The sequence below is a fragment of the Apodemus sylvaticus genome, chromosome 18 (genome assembly GCF_947179515.1).
Source record: "Apodemus sylvaticus chromosome 18, mApoSyl1.1, whole genome shotgun sequence".
NCBI lineage: Eukaryota > Metazoa > Chordata > Mammalia > Rodentia > Muridae > Apodemus > Apodemus sylvaticus.
This window is the reverse complement of record NC_067489.1, coordinates 10,432,328-10,454,846: the sequence shown is the minus strand read 5'-3', so window position 1 is coordinate 10,454,846 and position 22,519 is coordinate 10,432,328. Positions and strand designations below refer to the sequence as shown.

Sequence of the window (22,519 nt, the reverse complement as noted above, 5' to 3'; positions counted from 1 at the left end):
AGTCAGGGCTCGCCAAGCCTGTTCCTCAGAGTCGATGTCCCTTCAGAGTCAATCTTGCCATGAACTTGGCAAAACTAGGAATCGGAGCATCCACTGTCTACGGTGCAGAGAACACGGCAAGGGCGAATCCGGTGGAGGGTGAGACCGAAACTACCAGGTAGGAAATACACTGTACAAGCATTTTGTGAAAAAGAACAAAACCAGTCGCACGTGGCCACCTCTGGTCCTCAGAGCCGCGTCTGGGCCTCGGGGATGTAGATCTCGATGCTGTCTGCTCTCTCAGTGGCGGAGTTCTGGCGGAACGAGGCGGCTCTCTTGGCTGCCATGAGCCGCCGCCGGGCCTCCTGGCGCTGTCTGTCTGGCAGGTCCAGGGACTTTTCCCTTGTGATGGGAAATTTCCCCTTGGGGGGCTTCTTTGGTATTGGAGGGGGTATCTTCCTTTCTTCCTGAAAAGCACAAGTCAGAGGAGGTCAGGGAAGGTCATGGGGTCACAGAAGTAAGTGGTAGGACATCTGAAGATTCATCAGGGGAGGAGGTCTGGGGAAGGTGGGAGGGGAGCTCAAGGGGAAAGGGGAGGTGGTTGGGGGAGAGGTGAGAGGTCATGGCAAGGTCAGGGGGTCATGGAGAGTCTTGAGGAAGTCAGAGGGAAGTGGAGGAGAGGTCATTAGAGGTCAAGGGAAAGTCACAGGGACGTCAGGGAAGGCCAGATATGCTGAGTCCTGGGGCCCAGTTCATTTGAGTTCCCCTCGACTTTCTGCCCCTGTAGACACTGCCACCCCTGTAGACACTGCCGCCCCTGTAGACACTGCCGCCCCTGTAGACACTGCTGCCCCTGTAGACACTGCCGCCCCTGTAGACACTGCCAAATTCACCCCCATGGATGCCGGATGGGACAGCTTCATCTAACTGCATTCACCTTCCTAAATCCCTCATTTTCAGTGGAGGCTGAGGATAAGAAACCAACTGCGCCTCAGCACAGATATCCCCCTCACTCTGGCCTCCTGGGGCTCTCCCTCATCCCCACACTTACTGAAGCACCATCCTACCTGAATGTTAGCTAACAACGTCTTGAGGGAGTGTGGAAGTAGTCACCTGACTTTTATGTGGGAGGATGCACAATCATGATAATCATCTTATATGGACAGGAACCCCAGGGGTCCCTCAGCTAAATTCTCAGTCATTAGCCTAAACTACATGGACTTTACTGTAAGCACATAGATAATCACACACACACACACACACACACACACACACACACACACACTTTCCTTAGCATTGATTCTCAAATAATTCATACTCAAAAATGTTGCCAGGTGGTGGTGGTACACGCCTGTAATCCCAGCACTCTGGGAGGTAGAGGCAGGCGGATTTCTGAGTTCGAGGCCAACCTGGTCTACAGAGTGAGTTCCAGGACAGCCAGAGCTACACAGAGAAACCCTGTCTCAAAAAAGAAAAACAAAAACAACAAAAATATATGCACCTCCAGAGAGATAACTTGGACAAATCAGAAATATACACAATGCAGAGGGCTTGTGACTATTTCATAAAGGCCTTGTATGCTGGGATAGTATTCGTGAAGGCAAATCTGGACCTCTCCTGGATATTGCAAGACTCTCTCCTACAGAAAGCTCTCATCTGAGTCTCCATGCTTAGGCTGTGCTTGGTACAGGAAGCAGGGCAGTGTATTTGGAATTTGTTCCTAAGGCTAGACGCCATTGCCCACCCCGGCCTCCCTAGTATGCCTCTTTGACTGTTCAGAAACGCGACTTCCATAGGAAGCTATTCATTGTCCCCTTTCCTCTCCCAGTGCTCTGTGATAACTTGTGAGAAACGAACATTTCTTGTGCGCTCCCTTTGGGAGGGGCTTCAGAGCTAAAATAGAGGGACAAAGGAGAGATAGGAACCTTACACTGCTTGGCACTCTGTCCCCAGAAGCACCGAGGCTTGTCTTTAAGGTGTGAACTTGCCCCTCTGCATGGGGGTGAGTGTCTTGAGCAAGAACTCATTTCACGGGAGACTCAGTCCGTGTGGGCTTCTTCTTGCTCTCAGTCCCCCCGGAATATAAGCTTCAGGGGCTGCTGTCTGCTGTCTGCTGTCTACATGAGGGTTACATGTCTGCTTTCGTTCTTGCATCTGTGGGCCGTCTTCAGGTAGTGTGGGCTTCTGTGTTCCACAGCCCTCCCATTATCTGCTAGTAGAAGTTTGTTCACTGTTCTCAGGAGCATGTAAGGCTAGTTAGTGGCTTTGAGCCTCACTAGCCACCAGTGCTGTCCGAGGAAGGCAGACAGCAGGCCTCCTCTCTGTCTTGCATCCTAATCAATAGCTACACACTCTCCCTTTCCCAAACCGCCATGGGTCCGTTTGCACTAGAGCTTGACTTGATTTCCTTTTGAGACAGGGTCTCATGATTTATTTTAGGTCTCAAACTTACAAACCCATTTTGGCTTTTCAAGTTCTGGGAACTCAGGCATATACTACTGCCGCATCTAATTGAGAATTTTAAGTAAAAGATCCTCGTTTATTTAGTGAGAGTATGTGTGGATGAGTGTGGGTGCACACATGCCACAGTGCACTTGTGGAGGTCAGAGGACAATGCATAGGAATTAGATCTCCCACCATGGAGATCCTGGGCCCAGCCTCAGAGCTTCAGGCTTGGTGGCAAGCCCCTTTATCCACTGGGCCATCTCACTGGCCCCATTAGCTGTAACTCAATTTAATGGACTATATCTGTCTAGAAAATTCAGACCGTGATTGCTTCTCTAGGGAGCTTGTAAGTCGACGCATGCATTACCGACTTGGACTGCCTTCCAGGGCTCTCCTGAGATGATGTCACCATGAAGCAGAGAGCCAAATTCAGATTTAATGCAAATTTTCAGCCTATTTAAGGATGATGAAGCTCTATAGGACGACCACACCCTCAGACTGCTCCAAAAGGTTTAAATGCAGTCTTGTCCTTAGCTCCCTTCAATGCACCAGGAAAGTATATTTGGATAGAAGAAGACTGTCAACTCAGCCAGACCTAGATCTTACCTGTGGGAGACCGGCTGAATACAATCCAAACAGAGGTTGGATAAAAATGAGCCGGGATTTATCCCTGGAGGAAACTAGACTATAGATGTAGGGATCTTTCCTGATGTCTCTGAGATGTCTGTGTACCGGAGATAGGGCAAGACACCCATCGAGATTCATGCACCCAGAATTCCAATCTTGTCCATTTGTGTATGTACTTACAACGACCCCTCCCCCACCTGCCACATACACACACACACAGATACACACATATACACACATACAGACACACATACAGACACACACAGACATACACAGACAGACAGACACACACACACATACAGACACACACAGACATACACAGACAGACACACATACAGACACACACATACAGACCCACACACAGACAGATACACATATAGACACACACACAGACACACAGACAGACACATACATAGACACACACACAGACACACACACACATAGACACAAACACAGACACAGAGACAAACAGACATACACATAGACAAACACACAGACACAGACACACACACAGACACACACACACACACACACACACACACACACACACACACACACACACACACACACGAAGTCTGATCCTGTATTGATAACTAAAGGTGGAGAAGTCAGCATCTATTATCATCTGGTACTGGAGCGGGTACCAGGAACCTACAAGCACAGTGCTGGGGACCACTGCACCCCGTGACTGCATTACCTTTCTTTCAGGTGACTCTACTATCTTCCAGTCGTTGAGCTTCAGCTGGTGAAGTTCATCGAACTTCATGCTGACATCTTCCACGGACAGCTGCAGCATATCCCAGTAACCAGCTAGATCCTGGGATGTCGGTCTTGGCATGGCGCTGGGGTCCTGTGGACACACAAGGATGTTAGGGAGGCTGCTCTTTCTTCTGTAAGTCCCTCAAGGAATCAGACCAGGAGGAGTTCCACTCATTTGAAACAACACAGGAGACTCTCCATGACCCCATTAAAGTTAACCTTAACCTAGGCGCATGCCAGCAGCTTACAGACACAGGGCACACCCCTTTAATGTTTCAACTTGAAAATCCTGGGGGTAGACTGTAGCTCAGTGGTATAATACTTGCCTACCACGAACAAATTCTCTGGGTTCCATCCTACAAATGGTTTGCAGCTCATGAAAGTGGTAGAGCCATGTGACTCACCTAGAAGGGACAGACTACCCTGTGGGTAGGCCGCTAGGACTGTGGCTGTTTATTTCCTGGTGCTTATTTTGATGGGTCCTGGCTTTAGTTCTGAGGATCAAGTATGGCTTCAAAAGGTAATGTGACTTCAGTTTTCTCCCATGGAGAGTCACGCCAATCTCTTGAAGGAACAGAAGACTCAAGAACATCCCTCCCACTTAACTTAGCCTGTCCAAGGGGCACCCCTCCACCATCCACAGACAGGGCCCGGGCTTGTGCTCAGTCTAGGACACACGCACCTCACTTTAGCGCAGTGCATGGTCTAACTGGCTCTTACTGTGACAGTCAAGTGCCAATCTATGCGTGGTTTCCTTGACTTAATGTGATCTTGGCTCACCCTGCAGACTTACACAATCTGACGTTCATTCCAAAGCGCCTACAGTGCTCAACGTTCGTCAGTGGTACGGGTTGAACACTGTTTGGTTCACAGTTGATTTAGCTTGAGTTGGTGCTCACAGGGAAACCACACCCATTGGGCACCATTGCCTCTTCACAGTTCACAGGTACGCAGATAACACCCTATGCCACCAGGGAGGGTTCCAGGGCAGAAGGTGAACTCACAGTGTGTCCATGTCCTCCTAAGTGGAGTTCCCCGCTGGGCTCTGCTGTTGGAGCCTGTTCTTACAATGAACCACTAGAGGGCGACTTCTGCCCATACTTCCGCCAAGCTAAAGCTGACTGGCAGTGTAAGCTTCCTTCTAAGGTTTCTCTTATTCTTCTTGAGTGTGTGGAGTGAGAGGGATAGTTGCACTATAGTCACATCACAAATTGCCTATGCCTGCAGAACTTGGAGATACCTGGGAGGGGTTCCTGTCCTTCCCTACGGTCATATCCTAGACTTAAGGGTGGGCAAACTTCCTAAAATGTCTACCACTAGCTGTGGCCCCAGCAATCATGAACCACAGCAATAACACGCTTTCTGTCTATGTCTTCTGACACTGCCCTCCAATGAGGGTCTCAGAGATTCCTAAAGAGAAACCAAAAGAAAAGCAGATAGCCAACCAGATTTTTTTTTTAAACTTGAATGGCATCAAAGATGTCAGGGTGGATGGTTTCAAGGCTAAATCAGCTGCATTGGGTGCAGAAGGTGGGGCGCATTTAACAGGCTCAAGGGTAAGCTTTGTCCTCCGCATAGCGCGATCTGTACCAAGAGGCCCCAGAGGCTGTCTGGCCACCCCATGTACAATATACAGCATAGCATTCCTTATGATCAAACTAATCTTGCATAGGTAGTCTGTAGAGAAGGCAGAACCACACATAATAGCCAAACATTTATCTAGTTTCATCTTCCAAGGTCTCAAACCTTCCAGATCACCCTTTAAATGTCAACAAAGCTTCACGCCAAAGGTGGCATGTCCTAACGCTAACCGTCGTGATGAACTTTAATGGGCTAGCAGGAAAATGTTAGAGGGAACATTATCCTTAATGACCCTGATGAAGGGCCCAGATCTGCAGCTCTGAGGGGCTGCACCTGCAGATGCAGCAGAATATGTTGTAAGTTCCGCATCTCCACAGAAGCTAACAAGCCCAGCATGGTCAGAATACCTGCTGCCTTCGCTGTGACAGGCCCAGCAGAGCCTCAGGTCTTTATGGAAAATGTTTGGCATTAAATGTCAGGACTGTAAAATTCCCTGTATTTTAGTCAGAAGAAACCAAACAATGTGTGGTGTGCCTGCAGCAAATGGGTGATATATGAAGATTAGTATGCATGAACATACATGCAGGTGTATAAATATACATGCATACACCATACATACACATACACATACATATATAGAGATATATAGACATAGATATATAGAGATGTATATTTATCTATCTATCTAGATATAGATATAGAGATAGAGATAGATATAGTGATTGATATAGATATAGAGATAGAGACAGAGACAGAGACAGAGAGAGACAGAGACAGAGACAGAGATATATACAGGTGAGTTTCTCTTCTCTTTGCCAGGAAGGCCCAGGATCAATGCCTACTGCATTCATAAATCTAGCTCAAGACCCATTCTTTTCTGTCCTCACTATAGAATATGCCAAGGCCAAATGACCTCCAAGATTTCTCCTTAATCTCCTCACATAAATATGCATATCAACACCCCACCCCCACCCCCAAAGTTGATTTTCTTTCCTTGTGACCTGGGCTACCCCAGCAATTCATTCCCTACCTTGTCTTCTGAGGGCAGAGAAAGCAAGTAGGAGTCCACAGCCAGACTCTCCCTCCTCCTGCATGTCCTACACAGCCGCAGCTTCCGTCTGGAACCTGGGTCTAAGAGGTGTGTGTTGCTAAGGCCTGAATAAAGGTAACTAGGTGTGGCCAGGGTGTGTGTGTGGGTCTCCAGAGCAAGATGTGTGGACTTCTGAACCTTAGGGATGTTTCCAGGGCTCAGCATACAAGTGATCCCGAGGTGGGGTCTAGGTCCCTAGGCTGAGGTATGGCTCATTGGGGACAAGGTGTGGCTCTCCAGACTTGCGATGAGGGTCCCGGGCTGGGCTATGTTCTCTCCCACCCCTGCACAGGGCCACTCTGACCGATGAGGAGTGTGGTGGTCTCAGTGAGAATAACCCCCATTGGCTCCTATGTTTAAATTCTTGGTCCAAGCTTGGTTGACCTGTTCGGGAGAGGGTTAGGAGGTGTGGCCTTGGTGGGAGAGGTGTGTCACTAGGGTATAGCCTTGAGGTTTCAAAAGCCTTTGCCTTTCTAGCTTAGCCCTTTCTCTTCCTGGGGGTTGTGTCTTAGGTTTGTAAGCTTTAAGCTTCTCTTCCAGTGATGTGCACGCCTGCTTGTTCCACACCATAGCTATCATGGACACACCCTCCAAAACTGTCAGCTCCTAAGAAACTTGTTCTTTTATAAGTTGCCTCGGTCACAGCGTTTTGAAAAGCCACAGCAACTGAAAGGTAACGGGAAGTTTCCATGACCACGCGGGCCACACACAGTTCAGCGTTTATGGGATGGGGGCTACCATGCCACTTACCATGTTCTGCTGACAAAGCCAGTAAAACTGCTGGAACTTCTGGGACATGAGAAGCTGAGCACTTCCCACAGCACTCCTGATCTTCCCTAGAGCTGGGAGACACAGGCAAGATTAAGATCCGGTCAGTCATAGCCAAGCAAGAACGTCCGGCGTCCAGCCAGCTGGGACCAGATCTTCTCTCCTTGCTTTTTTGCTGGGGTTGGAGCTTAGTGGGGACCGCGCTGAACACATTCATCAGCTGAAGTTTCCATCCCTTCCCAGCTCGTGAGGATACACAAAGACAACCAAATGAGAGCTATGAGGTCTTAGCACTGTGTCCTGGGGATGCTTTAGCTCTGTAAGGTGATACACACTACAGAATCTCCTTATTTGGGGTCCTGAGTTAATTGAGCTTTGATGTTCAGGGAAATCCTTTGACTTGGGACTCCAGAAGACACCATTGACTAATACTCCAATGATTGCTCCTCGATTTTGAGAAGAACACATTGGTATCTGCCATTTCAGTGAATTCAATTAAAAACCAGGGAACTGAGGGCAGCTATCTCACAGCAACGGCAGGCCCTGGGTCTCAAACTATGAAGAGCTACATAGAAGGCAGTCACACAGGAAGGTCACAGCATGCCTCAGAATCAGCCAAAGGGTCACGAGCCACACTCAGAAGCCAGACCCACTGGCTTCTTAAACCCCTTTGTGAGGTTAATGTCACCTGATTGAGCCTTACTCAGGTTCTACTACAAAGGATTTCCGATCCTTGGTGGCTTTATTTGGTAAGCCAAATATTAAATTTATGTGTGCATCCACACAAAGGATTTAATGCATTGTGGCGGCTTCTAGATTTAGACTGGGAAAAATGGAAGACTTTTGTCTAAGAATAGATAAGGAAAAAGCTCCCCTTCTTGCTCCAAGACGCCCTTGCACTTCCTCTTTGTCCCTTCTGAGCTTTCCTGTGACTGCAGCACCATTCTGAAAACATGCTTTGTGGGTCCCACCACACACGGGCCTCAGAACTCAGAACGAAGGGGAACCCCTCTTCCTGCTGGATGCTTTTATCTCCGCCCAGCTCCCCTCACCAGCTCCAGTTCATACATCCCCCCCAGAACTCCAACTGTGTAGTCATCTAGACTTCTCTCTCCTGTCACTACTGGGTTAGGAGTCTTAGGTGCCCGTGAGTTTCTCTCAGCTTTCTTGCTGAGCACAGACATCCACCCATGTCAAGTACTTGAGACAAATAATTGCTGGTGTGCTGGGTAGATCTATTCTCCGAGGCTTTTCAGGAAGAGAGCTCTGGTTGGCACCTGTCTGCTGTATGTGCAGTTTGGGGAAAGTAACCAAAGAATCCTGGAGTTCTATCCCCCAGGAAATAGAGGCAAGAAACCCATTGCTCTGCGTTGGAGAGCTGTGCATTTCAACTGGCTACTCCTACACTTGAGGTTTTATCCAGCAAAGTCAAAAGAGCTTTCTGATCAGCAGAGGATCAATAAAAGGACCTATGGTAGCCCACGGTGATTTGTACCAATCCAGGCCAACAGTCATCCCTGGGGGATGATGCTAAGGTTCAGATACCCTTGGTTCCTGTAGTTTTCCTCCTGGATGGTCAATTCCCCAAAGACCAGTGATGGCTACAGCCAGTCCCAGGGTTAGTTCTTTGAGGACTGAGGATGCACTCAGCAGAAAAGGCCATTGTCAGAATCAAGTGAGGAATGGGTTTGAACCCCAGGAACTCAAAGACTAAAAGAAACATTCCACATGTGCCAGAAGCTGGCATCATAAGTTTTGGCCTGACAGGCCAGCTGTAGCTGCTTCCATACTCTTCCTTGGCCTGACTTGAGGAAAAAAAAAGACAGAAAGCTCAGACAAGTGTGATGAGATAGTGGAAGAGAATACTGCAGAAAATGTAGGAAGTTTAAGACTAGGGGACTCAGGTGGGTCACACAGTCACATGCAGAATGTTCAAAGCTGGGGTCCCCCCTCCCAACTGAATATCATGTGGTTGTGAAGTGATTAAACATTTTTATTTGGGCTGGTTCTCTCTCTCTCTCTCTCTCTCTCTCTCTCTCTCTCTCTCTCTCTCTCTCTATCTCTATCTCACTCTCTCTCCTCTTTCTTTCTTTCTCTTTATATTTTTATTCTCTAAAAGTGGATCATGGAAAATTACACGTTCGGGAAACATTAGAGAGAACAGTCTAGAATACATCCCTGTCTGTATTTCTTTTTCTTTTTTTGTCCAAGATTTACTTATTATTATAAATATATACACAATAGCTGTCTTCTGATGCACCAGAAGAGGTTGTCAGATCTCATTATGGATGGTTGTGAGCCACCATGTGGTTACTGGGATTTGAACTCAGGACCTTAGTGCTCTTAACCGCTCTCTCTAGCCTCCCGTCTGTATTAAAGTGAGCGGCGGAGGCAGTGAGTAAGTGTACACTCCTAAGCCACCCAAAAGCTTGCTTTAGTGACCAGTGTAAAGGCCACCACACTGGTTTCCTTTCTGGAGGTTACAGGTCTTGATCTGTGATCTCTGTCTGATGGAGATGGGAAGAAGGGAGAAGGGGGAATGGCTGGAAGCAGAGGCCCCTGAGGTGGGTCAGGTCCCACATCCCTTCTTAGAAATGGTTAGGGAAGGGCATTTGAACTGGTGGTGAATTTCAGATTACGTTGGATTTGGGGATATCTGCTCATCTATAATGAGTCACTGGGAGACACGCCTAAGCTTAGCGACCAGATTCCCATATGCTTCATTAGGACTTTGACGCATGGCCTGGAGCTGCTCCTATACCGTACGAGCTCTTGTGCACTCACACTTTGCTGTGAGGCCTATCCTGTGAGGTCAGGTGTAGAGTTTTCTACTTGTCCAATCCTGCCACTGCCTAAGATGTTTTTAATTTGAGATTGTCAGATTTGGGTCCATGCGTGTCGTGAAGGGGGCAGGGGAAGATGCAGGGACAGAGAGGTGTCAGTGGGCTGGACTTGGGACAGAGTCTCAAAGAGGGACAAACATCACAGCATCCCTCATTCACACCCGGTGCCCTACAGGAACATGATCAACAGCAGTCTTGGTGTCTAGGAGATGAGATGAATACTTTGTTTCTCAGAGGTGGAATTTCTGTTTCATTGTATCCGGTAGCACAAGTGATTGATGATATTTAAAAGGGCTCATTTGAATCAAACCGTTACTATGAAATTACAGAAGCTGTGAATGAATGTATTTGTTTTTTCACTAACTTTGTTGCTTTAAATTGTAACACAAGACCCACTTGTTCTATAAAATTTGAAGTTTAAATACCTAATCTTTTTATTCCTCTTGAAATGGAATTCTGCTGAAACATCCACAAAAGACTTCAATTTATAATCTTCAGCACAATGCGAATATGCAGCAATTCTCGCTATGTATTAATGCGGTGTAGGTCACTGTCACAGGTCTAAATTAAGCAGTGCCAGGGAGATAAAGCATTCAGGAGCTCTGCTAACGAGCAGCTGCTAATGGTAGGTGAACTTGGCCGCTTAGTGAATAGGAGCGATCCTATCTGAGACCTATATTGTAAATAGCTCCCTGTAATTGCAGGGAATTTGAAGTGAAAATTCAATTTATTCTTTACCATTATACTTGCCTAATTTTTTCAGAGTTTCAACAGTGTCCTCTTAAGAGACGTAGATAAGGACGGGTACTCAGCAGAATGCAAATGTTCAAAGAACCTGATATAACCCTGGCCTTAGGTGGACAAAAAAAAAAAAATTGGATTAGCTGCCTTGGCTCTGGCTTTATTTTTTCATGTGTCCTGTCTAATTTCTAATTCTATGAAAATTTGTTGTGAAATCCCAGCAACATTCAAAAACTCGAAGTGGTCTTTTATAGAATTTGCTGAGTTTAAAAGGGTTGTTTGGTATTGACAGCCTGTCTCTTGGGATTCCCTGGTTATTAATTTTACAGCACCAGAAGTGACCAACTGCTCCCAAAGATCTCCCTTCAGGCCCCAGGCCTGTCTACTTCTGGTTTCTTTGAGGTCATGAGCATCTGACCTCAGCTGCTTGGCTCCTCAGAGGCTCTTCACTCTCAGGAAGACTCTGGCCAGCTGATGACATTGACAATCTTGTCCCCAAACTGGGGACACCTTCTGGCCTGGCTCCTGCCGGAAGTTCACAGGCGATGGGTAGGCATCATCTCACACAGGTCCATGCTAAATGCATGCTATGTCCGTGCACACAGCCTTCCCGTACTGCTGCTGCTGTCTGTGCACTGGGATCTGGTTTGCACAGAGGCAGGGCATTACTGCTCTTGCTCTTGTGCCTCTTTTGTCCTCCATCTGCTTCAGAATCCTGGCCAAGAAGAGACATAGGCACTGTCTCTTCAGCTTTCTGTTCCCTAACTATGTTCTGTAGCTGGACATTCCCATCCACAGACAACTATCACCCCTCATGGAATATGGTCTGGGAGACCCCATGCCTGGCATCTGGTTCCCACTCTGGTGTTATGTGACTCCTGACCCTGGTGGTTATTTGTCCTGTCTGTGAAAGGAGATCTAGGATGCCCAATCTTTAAAGGTCTCTTTGATTGCCTGCGCTCTCAGCCTCCAATTGGGGAATGTTCAAATGAGCAGATGTTTGCAGACAAGGAGTCCAACGCCCATCACAAGACCTGACTCGACATGTGCTCCTGTAGGGAGCTCCATATGGTCATGTGATATTTAGGATGTTTTTGTTTGTTTCAAACGACTTAGGAAGGTTTGGTTTCATTTTGTGTCCTTAGCCATTTAGTTTAGCTATATATAAAATTGCCAAACTCTAGTTTTGCAGGAGTTTCCATTATGTCTTAAATATTTCCATTTTTGTATTGAAAGTGGGTAGGCCTTTACCCAAATCAGTCTGTATTTGGCACAGGCTAGTCTTTATTAGCCACACAGCACTGAGTACATCTAGATCCATTCAATCAGTTCAGTGAACTGTGATTTCAAAATTATAGTTGGGGGAAGAATTATTTCATACAATGGAAATTTCAATATTCAGAGCTCTGAGTTTGGTTTAACAAGCCATTTAATTTAATCTTAATTTTAAATGTGTGGAGACCATTGACTGTTGTTGCTAAAAGAAGGCACAGACTTGGAGGTTATCTTAGTCTTAAGCATTATTAGGGGGACTGGTGAACTTGGTTAATTCTGGGCTAGATGTATGTGCAAATGATGGCAAGTGGGAGATACAGCCAGAGCCCTGATCTCTGATCACAAGGAAACACAGGTGGCCAGGAGTGTAGAACTTAGGGATGTGTCAGAGCTTCTACTCCCTGACCCCATGCTCAAAGCTTGGTTCAGGGGGCGAAAGAGCATGCAACTCAAGACCAATTCACTTCTGTTTCAGGGTTAGCGCCATGTGAGGCTCCCACCCCACTGTGGACACAGATCCGCGCCCTGCAGACCCAGACCAATGAATGCCCTGGGATCCTGGCTGTGCTCATAATACATGAGAACGACTATGAATGTTGCTTCATTAAGCTTGCCCACCTTCCTTCTTCCCTTTATTCTTCCCAACTTTTGTTGGCAGAAGTCTTGGCGAGGTACTGTGGAAGCACGTGACACTCGAACTGGAACCTCTGCATGCAGAGGCCCAGGAATCTCTGGGACAGTGCAAAGACAACCCTTGAGAAACACCAACCATAACTCGGTATAGAATGGCACTTCTGCCAGACAGGTGGAAAGGGCTATGCTTAAGTGGTTGTCTTTTCAAGAGGGGCCAGCCTATGGGCTCCTCTTCCACGCTCTGTGTCTCTTTTGTGTTCCAAGTCTCATTTTTTTTTGACCCCATCTGTTTTCTGGGACCTCAGATTATGGTGCAAGTCCACCTTCTCTACAAAGTCACCTAGGTGTTTCCTCTCAGATCTCTGGGTTTCCTCTCAGATCTCTGGGTTTCCTCTCAGATCTCTGGGTTTCCTCTCAGATCTCTGGGTTTCCTCTCAGATTTCTAGGTTTCCTCTCAGCTCTCTGGGTTTCCTCTCAGATCTCTGGGTTTCCTCTCAGATCTCTGGTTTCTGGGGCATTACCTTTCACGTGGATGCTTACGCATTTCCTGTATTATTTCGGCCTACTGAGAGTGGCTTGGCCGTCGGGTGCTCAGTAAACTATCACTGGGCATAAATGTCATTGAAAGAGTCCAGAAGGTGACGCTTACAGCTCACCAAAAGTTAAATAGCACATTTAAGAGACTATAAACCAGGAGGCAGGGGGTGGGGGGCAGCTGACTCTGATCTACAGTTGGCCTCAAGGGGAGCGCTTTCCCCCAGCCAATGCTGTCAAACACAGAGATCTCACATACATCGTAGCCATGAGGATGGATCCTATGGCCACTTTAGTTATACGTAAGTACTTTTGTGACACAACAGGAAATTTGCAGTTTTCTTGGATTCCCCCAGAGAGAAACAATTTTAACCTGTGACTGACTGTCCCTCAGCCTAGACACCTTTCATACTTAGGTATTTAATGCTTAGGAAGATAGAATTGACCTCCTATCTCTGCATTTCCACAGCCCCATCATGATGACCTCGTTTGTGTGTGAACTATCAGCCTACGCATTCTCCACGGACCATAAATGGTGTTTTACAGCAGTGGTGAATCAAAAAGACATCCGGGGTTGAGGTCAGCGGGGCCCATATTTTTCGGAGACAGCAGGAGAAGGTGGACACAGTGAGGATGTCTCTGGAAACAGAGCACTCGATACTGAAACTGTAAACATGCAATGCAAAAGCCAGGGTGGGTGTGGGCGGGGCTGATGGGGAAACCCAGCGTGGGAGTGGACAGGGCTGATGGGGAGTCCCAGCGTGGGAGTGGACAGGGCTGATGGGGAGTCCCAGCATGGGAGTGGATGGGGTGGGGTAATAGGAAACCCCAGCATGGGTATGGGCAGGGGTGACTGGGAACCCCAGTACTTTCCACGCTCTGCCGGCAGTGTCACCTTCCATCTTACAATGTGGAACACTAAGGCACTTATGGGACAAGCGTAGCCTACACCTGGCAGGACAGTGCATGGCCCATCAACACTGCCTTTAAAGCCGACTGTATAATCCATGGGAAAGGCATAGAATAGACTCAGCACGGAAAACAGAGTAAGATGGCATCTGTTATTTTACAAACGGAAGCAACCGCTGCATCCTTATTTGCATATTCAAAAGCAGATCAGAACCTTTAGTATGCTCTAGGATGACAGTGTGCTCAGCTGACATAACTCTCCTGGCAGGTCACAAGTATGACCACAGACATGTATGCTCCTCCTTTTGGTTGTCAGATTAATGGACCCCCAAAGAATTAAAAGAGATTTAAAAAAAAGTGCCCAGGAGTCCCACATTGGTGGAAGGGAGAGGCTGGAGGAGTATCTCACGTGATCTCGCTGGAAGGAAGAGACCTCACAGGGTTCTGAGGGCTTACACGGGCATGCTTACATCTTCCGGGTTTCATTTAATCTTTTCTATAAATGTGGCGTTGCTACAGAAGAAGCTGAGAAAAGCCAGGGGCTCCCTCTCTCTCTTCCTGATTCGGCCAAATTGACTGAATCCATTTTCCTTGATCAGTTTGTTTACTAACTTCAGAAGTGGTGGGTTTATGGACAAACAACTGCTCCTGGATCCTAATCATCTGCCCCTCCGTTCGTTCTCCTCTTCCTCCCCTTTTCCTCTGCATTCCCTTTCCTCATTTCTTCTCTGCCCTCCCTCTAGGCTCTTTCCCTCCTCCCAGTCCTGTCCTGTCCTGTCCCATTCTTTCCTCACCGCTCCTTTTCTCTCTCCCTCTCTCTGATTCTTCCCCTTCCCCCACCCCCATCCCAGCCTCTGGGAAGCCCAGTTCCACATTACGCCACTTGATTCTACTTCTTGGTGGTAGATTTCTTCAAGTGAAAGAAGGAGGCAGAGAGTGAGTCTTTTACTTCCTGAAGCAGGGACTTTAGAGCCTGGGGTTTGGACAGGTCAGCACTGGGCATGCACAACTGAGAGCATTGTAGGTTAAGTCCTTCTGCACCCTGCAGGGGGAGTTCTGCTTAGCTTCAGCGTTCCTTGGGCAACATGCAATTAAGTTACCAGGGAACTGGTCAGCAGAGTATGAGGTGAAGTGCACCACAGGGGAAGCGTTAGCACAGTTCATCTCATATCCAACCCACAGAACCAAGTGGAACCTAACTTAAAGATGACCGTGTCCCACAGAGCATCGCTTCCTGGGATGGAGTGGGGGACAGCAGAGAGCATTTCATTTTCATTGGCTCGAATGTGGAAGGGATGTCTCCCTACTGATACCGTCACTGGTTCAATTGCCTCCCCCAAGAGAAGTTCCCAGCCTGACACGTAGTGGGGAAGCCAAGTTCTTACTGTCTTCGGAGAGGTCATTCTCCTCGGCTTCTGTCTCCATCTCTTTGCACCAGCCTTCCATCCTCTTTGTCTCTGTGTGCAGCAATTTCAGAAACCACGAGCCATCTCTCCGGCATGGAGACATCCTCCCGGGCTCCACCGTGTCCAGGGATGGCTCCAGCCAGGGATCCGGGGGTGGCAGGGTAGAAGTGTCCACCTGTGTCCTGTAGTCCTCCCTGTAACTGAAGAGGCCCTGCGTCCGCACAGTCCTCAGCGCCCCATACTGGGTCGGGGTACTGGGCTCTGAATGTCGCTGGAAGGAGGATCCGAACTGCAGGCCCTTGTCCTCCATGCTGACATGCCCGGGGAAGCCCTCCAACTCTAAGTCAGCCTGCACAGCGGCTGTGACGCTGTTGGAACGCTTGAAGCGGCCGTGCCTGGAAAAGGAGGGAAGGACAGAGGACAGATGACAGATGCAGCCTTGTCCTGCAGATCCTCATGGGACGCCCCCAGACCCTCATGGGGATACTCCCAAGCCTCAGCACCAACACCCTCAGACCTTCACGGGGACACCCTTGAACCTTAGCACTAACACTCTCAGATTCTTCATGGGTTAGCCTGAGCCTCAGCACCAATACCCACTCACAAGCCCAACTCACCACGCTCGAGTGTCACTGTGAGGAACATAGGGTGTGACAAATGAATGGACTTCAATAGCAGCAACTCAGGTTCTAGGTGGCACCCACTCACCATTCGAGTATACTGAGTGGCTGAGAGTGGTTTTCAACGGCTCCCTTTATTAGAGCAGTGGATCTCAGTCTGCCTAATGCTGCGCTCCTCTAATATAGTTTCTTATGTTGTGGGGACCCCTGATACTTTGTTGCTACTTCATAAATGTAAGTTTTCTACAGTTACACATTGTCATGTATATATCTGATAGTCAGGATATCTGAGAGGTGACATGTTTATGAACTCTGGCTCCCCATGCATAAAACAATGCCCTCTGTGGATCCTTAGGTGGTAATGTGAAGTTCTTTGCAGTCAGGATCTTTCCCATTAGATCCCGAGTCCCTCAGGAAGGACTGTCTAGGAGAGCCTGCAGCTTTCAACATAGAGCCTGGTACTTTTTGCTGTGGCGTAGTTGGCAAGTGTGTTCCTTAATACCAGGAAAACAATTTGTCTGCCCTGGTTCAAAACAAATGCACACTGGTGTTCTATGCTTTTAGGTAAAACTTGTGAAATGAGACAATTCCAGGACATAGCTTGCATTTGGGCTCTCCTTCTCCCTCCCGCCCCTCTTTCTGTCTATTTCTCCCACATCTCCTCATTATTTTCATCATTATAAGGTGAGAAACAGATCTGCCTTGCCCCCAGCCTACTCTCTTTCGGAGAAAGAATTCTGGATAAAGGACTTTGACCTCCCAGGGCTTTGAGCTATGATGCTATTTTAATAGGTGGTAAATTACTTTGAAAGGAATTATTCCCTTCCCTCTTGCAAAAACAAGGCATGACCCATGCTCATTCATATTTGAACGATGAAGTATAAATGAATGGCCTGTCTCTGAAGGCCGAATGAATTACTGACGGCCAGTGCAAAGAGACTGGAATCTTGCAGCTCAGCATTTCGCAAGCAGCTGGCTTGGGGGACACAGCCATCTTTGAAGGGGTAGTGGTGGTGGTGGTGGTGGTAGGAGTTACCGTTTTTCATCTTCTACTTGCACACCAACAGAGTGGTACTCCCGTAGGCCTCTGCTCTCCGTGTCGGAATCCGTGGCCGTTTCTACCTAATTCAACACAGAATACCTCCCTTTAGACCCAAGGCATGGAATCTGGTCAGTGGCTATTTTCTTCTTGTTCATTTGCTGTAATCGATTGTGTATGTGTTTAATTAATGCAGAAATGCACTTGATCCAGTAGAATCGGATAGAGGAGGAGGGGGAAGGGAAGAGAGAGGAGGAGGGAGGGCAGGAGGGAGGGAGATGCACATTCATTTCTGTGTAATTATGTGGCTACTGGGGTTTCACTGAGTTTTACATAACTCCTTAAACTCAAGGCTGCACTTGAGTCTTTTAGACATATGCAGATAAAACTGCTTAGTCAAAAAAAACAAAACAAAAAAAAATGAAAAAAAAAAACAACCCAGTGCTTTGCTGGGCTGCATTGTTACAGGACATGTTATTACGCTCTGCAGTGAGGAAGGTGAGGACATTATGAGCCAAACACAGCTAACAATGACAGATAAGCAATTTAAGAGGAAAATACGGATGGCTGCAGCCGCACACAGACTGACACAGGAAGGGATGGGAGCACCTGGTGGGGGAGGCGGGGATGAGGGAGCCTCATGGCTGCTGGGATGGCCAGGAGGCTGCTCAAGGTGACAACAGAGACGGGTATCCTGAAGAGACTCCTCACCGTGGCTCCCCCAGTTGCTAAGTTCTCCCAAACCCATCAGGCAGTTTAATGATTGCCAGCTATGGGAAACTGTTAGATAACAGATCCCCCAGTAGGAAATTCTATGAGGCCAAGGCTGGTAAAACTGTGGAGATCTTTCCAGGCGCCGGACAGTACCCTCTTTATCAGAGTGTCACCTGACAGAGCTACAGGACTGCTAAGCGCAAATTCAAATGCCATAATATAAAAACCCATTTTCTTAAAAAAAATAAGTCACTACCAGGAAGAACAAAGCATTTAACCCTTTGCCAGTGTACCCCGTGTGTTTGGGATGAGAAACCGCTGGCCCAGGCTGGTCTGTGATCTGTAGCTGTGCCTCCAGGCCCCATAGGCCACAGAATGTAATGGTTGTGGAGATGTGTGATTTGACGGACCAGGAGCCAGATACGGTTTCAGTGTCTTAAGCTTTACCTCTGTTGTCAACACGAAGACCTCAGGGCATTCCTAGAGAACCAGCGAAGGTGAGTTCCTTGCCAAAGGGCACTCAGTTTATTGTAGGCAGTGCCAGCATTCCAGCCCAGGAGCCCGTGACCTCAGAGCTCTGATCTCCACCCCTCACGGCCATGGGAGTCTCAGAGCTCTTGAATTTCTAATCAAAGGGCAGAAAGGATCAGCGCTGCTGCTGGTTCTGACAGCTGGAAAGGGGAAAGGGTCGAATGGAGGAAGAAATCTCAAAAGACAACCTGACCTTCTTGCTGCGTGGTGGGTGGGGGGTCACCATTCTGCCTCCTGTTTGTATGTGTGTCATGGTTCCACTGAATTGTATGTATTTTACTGGACATGAAGATTATTGATACTTCAAACAAAAGACCTGAGTATAAGCTAATATGTTTAAAATCATATGTCAGGACACAGAGAGCTACCTTTTATTCATTCATCCATTGATTTATTTTGCTAGGGTTAGAACCCAGGGGCTTACTCTATCTATCTATCTATCTATCTATCTATCTATCTATCTATCTATCTATCTATCTATCTATCTATCTATCTAATCTACTACCTACCTGCCTGCATGCCTGCCTGCCTGCCTGCCTGCCTGCCTGTCTGTCTGTCTGTCTGTTTATCTATCTATCTATCTATCTATCTATCTATTGTTATATACTAGGCAAACACTCTACTATTGAATTCCATCCCAGTCCTGCCTTGTGTTTTAATTATACAGATTTCTATGCTATGAATGCAACCTAATTTACTTATTTAGTCTTTGATGGAGGACTAATTTGGAGCTTTCTGCTCCATCACACTGTTCATGATGCTTCTTATCTATCTACCTGGGCAGACTTGTAGGAATTTCTCACACGACCTGCGGCTGTTCAGTCACCTACCTACCTACCTTCCAAATTTTGAGACATGGTCTTACTGTGTCCCCCAACCTGGTCTCAACCTTATGATTCTTTTGCCTCAGTCTCCCTAGTTCTGGGTTAGAGGCATGTGCCTCCATGTCTGGATTGATATTGTCAGATTTGAGAGATGTGTAAAGTGAGAGACATAAATTCACATGTATCCTCTCAGAGAGATTTTGAAGTGGAAACAGCACACACATCTGTCATAAAAATATTGAAAATAGTTGTCCAATTTACTTCACTCCCCAGAATGTGGCTGAAAGAGACGGTGATACACTCTGACTCATGTGAGGTCTGCATCATAGTATTATTTATAAGGGGAGATATGGGGAAACAGAGGCTGCATAAGGGCTCTCTGGTAAATTGCTATTCTGTCATGAAGCAGGATGCTCTGCAGTTATTTAAATGATGGTTGTAAAGTTAAAAACATCAAAAATGCTTTGGATGGAATTATACTAAAGTGCATGGATCCGCAGGTCACTATTAATCACAGTGTGAGGAGACATACATATACTCTTGTGTGTATATACACACACATACAATATACACACACATACAGATACACACAGATACACATAGACTAAGGAATTAGATTCCCCAAACCCACCATATTTTCTTTCTAATGTATGTAAGTCACTTTTAGGGCGACAGAGAGAAGCAGAACTTGAGTGGGGCTTCTGCGCACTCTCGGGTGTGCTTCATGCTAGTAGTGGTACAACCACCAGCAAAATCTCTTTAGTTCTCTACTTGTTTAAAAAATATGGAAATGAAAAACACCATCTAGGACAAAGAACACCCAGGGAGATTTTCCAGCAGCAAACTCCATATCTTCTCAGTGCTACCAAGGACCCTCAGGAGAGTTACAGTCACGTTAAGTTAAAGAGATGCACACTGCAAGAGTTTGGCCAATTTAATAGAAGCTGTCTTCAGAAACTATTCTAAAAGGCTACGAAGCTATCTGTGGTGGAAGGCAAAGGCCAGGGGCTTGGCAGCATGTGTCCAAAAGGATCTCAAGATTTGCCAGCACCAGGAGCCCCGAGAAGAGAAATGCAGGGTAGAGGAGAGCTACTGTAATCAACATGGGGGAGAAAACATGGCGGCTCTTAAAGAAACAGGCTCACCAGTGGGGATAAATTTAAAACAGTGTGAAGAATGTCTGTCTATGAGATCCATACATGACAGAGAGCTAACCAAGAGAAGGATGAATCAGTGAAGTCCTTCTGGGTAACTCTGGAGGTGGTATCTGTATTGGGGGGTAGGGTCTCCCCAGTTGACAGTGAAGAACGACATATAAGACTGAGGTGACTGATAGGAGCCTTTATACTTCCAGGCACGTGACTCTCAGTTCTTGCTAGGCTATATACAGAGGGAAGTCGTGAGAGACAGCCATGAGGATAGGGTGGGAAAAGTGTCTGCAGATGTGATCTGCTTGAGAAGTCTGAGGAACTTGGTGGAGACTGTCTACATGTGCCTCTGAGTGCGTGCATGTGTGCACACATGATATGAATGTGTGCAGGCCAAGAATGGTAGTGATGGTACAAAAGCCTAAGGCTTTCTCTCCCGGGCCCAGTTCTTCTCTATCCCCAGGCCAGGCTCGACACCATACCGCAGCAAAGCCACCTTAGTCTGAGCCTGAACTGTTGCATCCTGAGGTGAAGGCTCTGGAGTACTGAGGATGCTCAGTAGTGCACCTGAGCTCCCGCCCCGAATTGTTGATCTCCAAACAAGCTCCTTGGGCTCCATCTTGTAAGTCTTCCTCAGAGCGACAGGTAGCTTTTGAGATAAACTTGGTGTTTCCTTCACCAAGTCCAGGAGCTAAATAGGATGTTCTAGTGAGGAGTTTGTGGGTTCCAACTAACATCAGTTGAAAGCAGTGTGTGTATGTGTGTGTGTGCTTGTGTGTGTGTGGTGTGTGTGTGTGTGTATGTGTGTGTGTGGTGTGTGTGAGTGTGTGGTGTGTGTGTATGTGTGAGTGTGTGTGAGTGTGTGTGTGGTGTGTGTGAGTGTGTATGTATGTGTGCGTGTGTGTGTGTGTGTGTGTGTGTGTGTGGTGTGTGTGAGTGTGTGTGTGTGTGTGTGGTGTGTGTGAGTGTGTGTGTGCGCATGTGTGTGCATGTGTATATGTGTGTGTGGTGTGTGTGTGTGTGTGTGTGTGTGTGTGGTGTGTGTGAGTGTGTGTGAGTGTGTGTGTGTGCGTGTGCCATGTGCGGAGTGCAGTGTAGGATAGTAGGACACACAGCAGGACCCTCGACAGGAATAGTCACAAAGGCTTCCAGAGGTGCTCCCATTGTGGCACTGGGAAGCACCTGTGGTAATTGCTCCCATAGCACAAGTGTGCCCAGTTCCCAAGGACCTGAAGACTTCCTGCCTTCTACTGAGGCGGTTTCACAAGCACACCCACCCACCCACACAAAATGAAGACCTTTGTACAACAGACACTCTATAAATTGAAAAAACAAAAATAAAACAAACAAAAAGGATTAGACAGGCTTGGCATGGTGAAGAGAGAGGGGGCTAGGGGACAGACAGCTCCAGATCTGAGGACCTGCGCAGGCAACGTTAGAGGACTCAGCCTCTTCTTCTCATCCCAGGACTGGGATGTCAGCTCCAGGATCTGGTTTAAAGTTCTCAAGAGCTGGACCACAAGGTCCTAAGGCTGAATCCACCATGCAGGGTCCAACTGTCCAGGAAGTGTGGTGCTCTAAGCTGGGTGAAAAGGAAAGGAAGGATGGGGTGCCAGTGTGGCTGTGTAAAGAGCGTTACAGGTACCACACTGTGCAGAGCCCAGTAGGCTCCATTTGGATCCTGGGGCATAGTCTTTAAAAGTGTTCCTTTACTTTTAATTATGTGTACATTGGGCCTTTCTGTGCATCTATGCATGTGTGTGCCACGCATGCCCGTGGAGCCCAATTTGTTGGATCTCTTGGAGCTGCTATAGGCTGTTGTGAGTTGGCTGACGTTTTCTTGTCCTCTGCTTATAATCACTGAGCCATCTCTCCAGGTCCTTGGGTCCTAGTATAGATTGTATAGGGTTACATGATACTTGAAGACTCAGAGCCGTTACTCCAGCGGGTCATAATGTTGAGCAGAGAGGGCGACATTTACCAACTGTACACAGTCTACATTGAAATGGCTCTTCGCCAGGGTCCTCAGACAAGAGGGGGGGGTTCTGGGTAA

General features: G+C 47.4%; 1 protein-coding gene across 1 annotated transcript in view; it reads right to left on the bottom strand.

The window, feature by feature from the left end:
- Nucleotides 1-227: 227 nt before the first annotated feature.
- The window catches only part of Dlgap2 (DLG associated protein 2), a 139,508-nt gene continuing 117,216 nt past the window's right edge, over nt 228-22,519 (bottom strand). Inside the window, exons 9-13 of the mRNA XM_052162854.1 lie at nt 17,247-17,332; nt 15,570-15,985; nt 7,232-7,323; nt 3,749-3,901; nt 228-446 (exon numbers count right to left, since the gene is read on the bottom strand). Of these exons, the coding sequence (XP_052018814.1) occupies nt 228-446; nt 3,749-3,901; nt 7,232-7,323; nt 15,570-15,985; nt 17,247-17,332 (966 nt within the window). The remainder of the gene's footprint in view (nt 447-3,748; nt 3,902-7,231; nt 7,324-15,569; nt 15,986-17,246; nt 17,333-22,519) is intronic.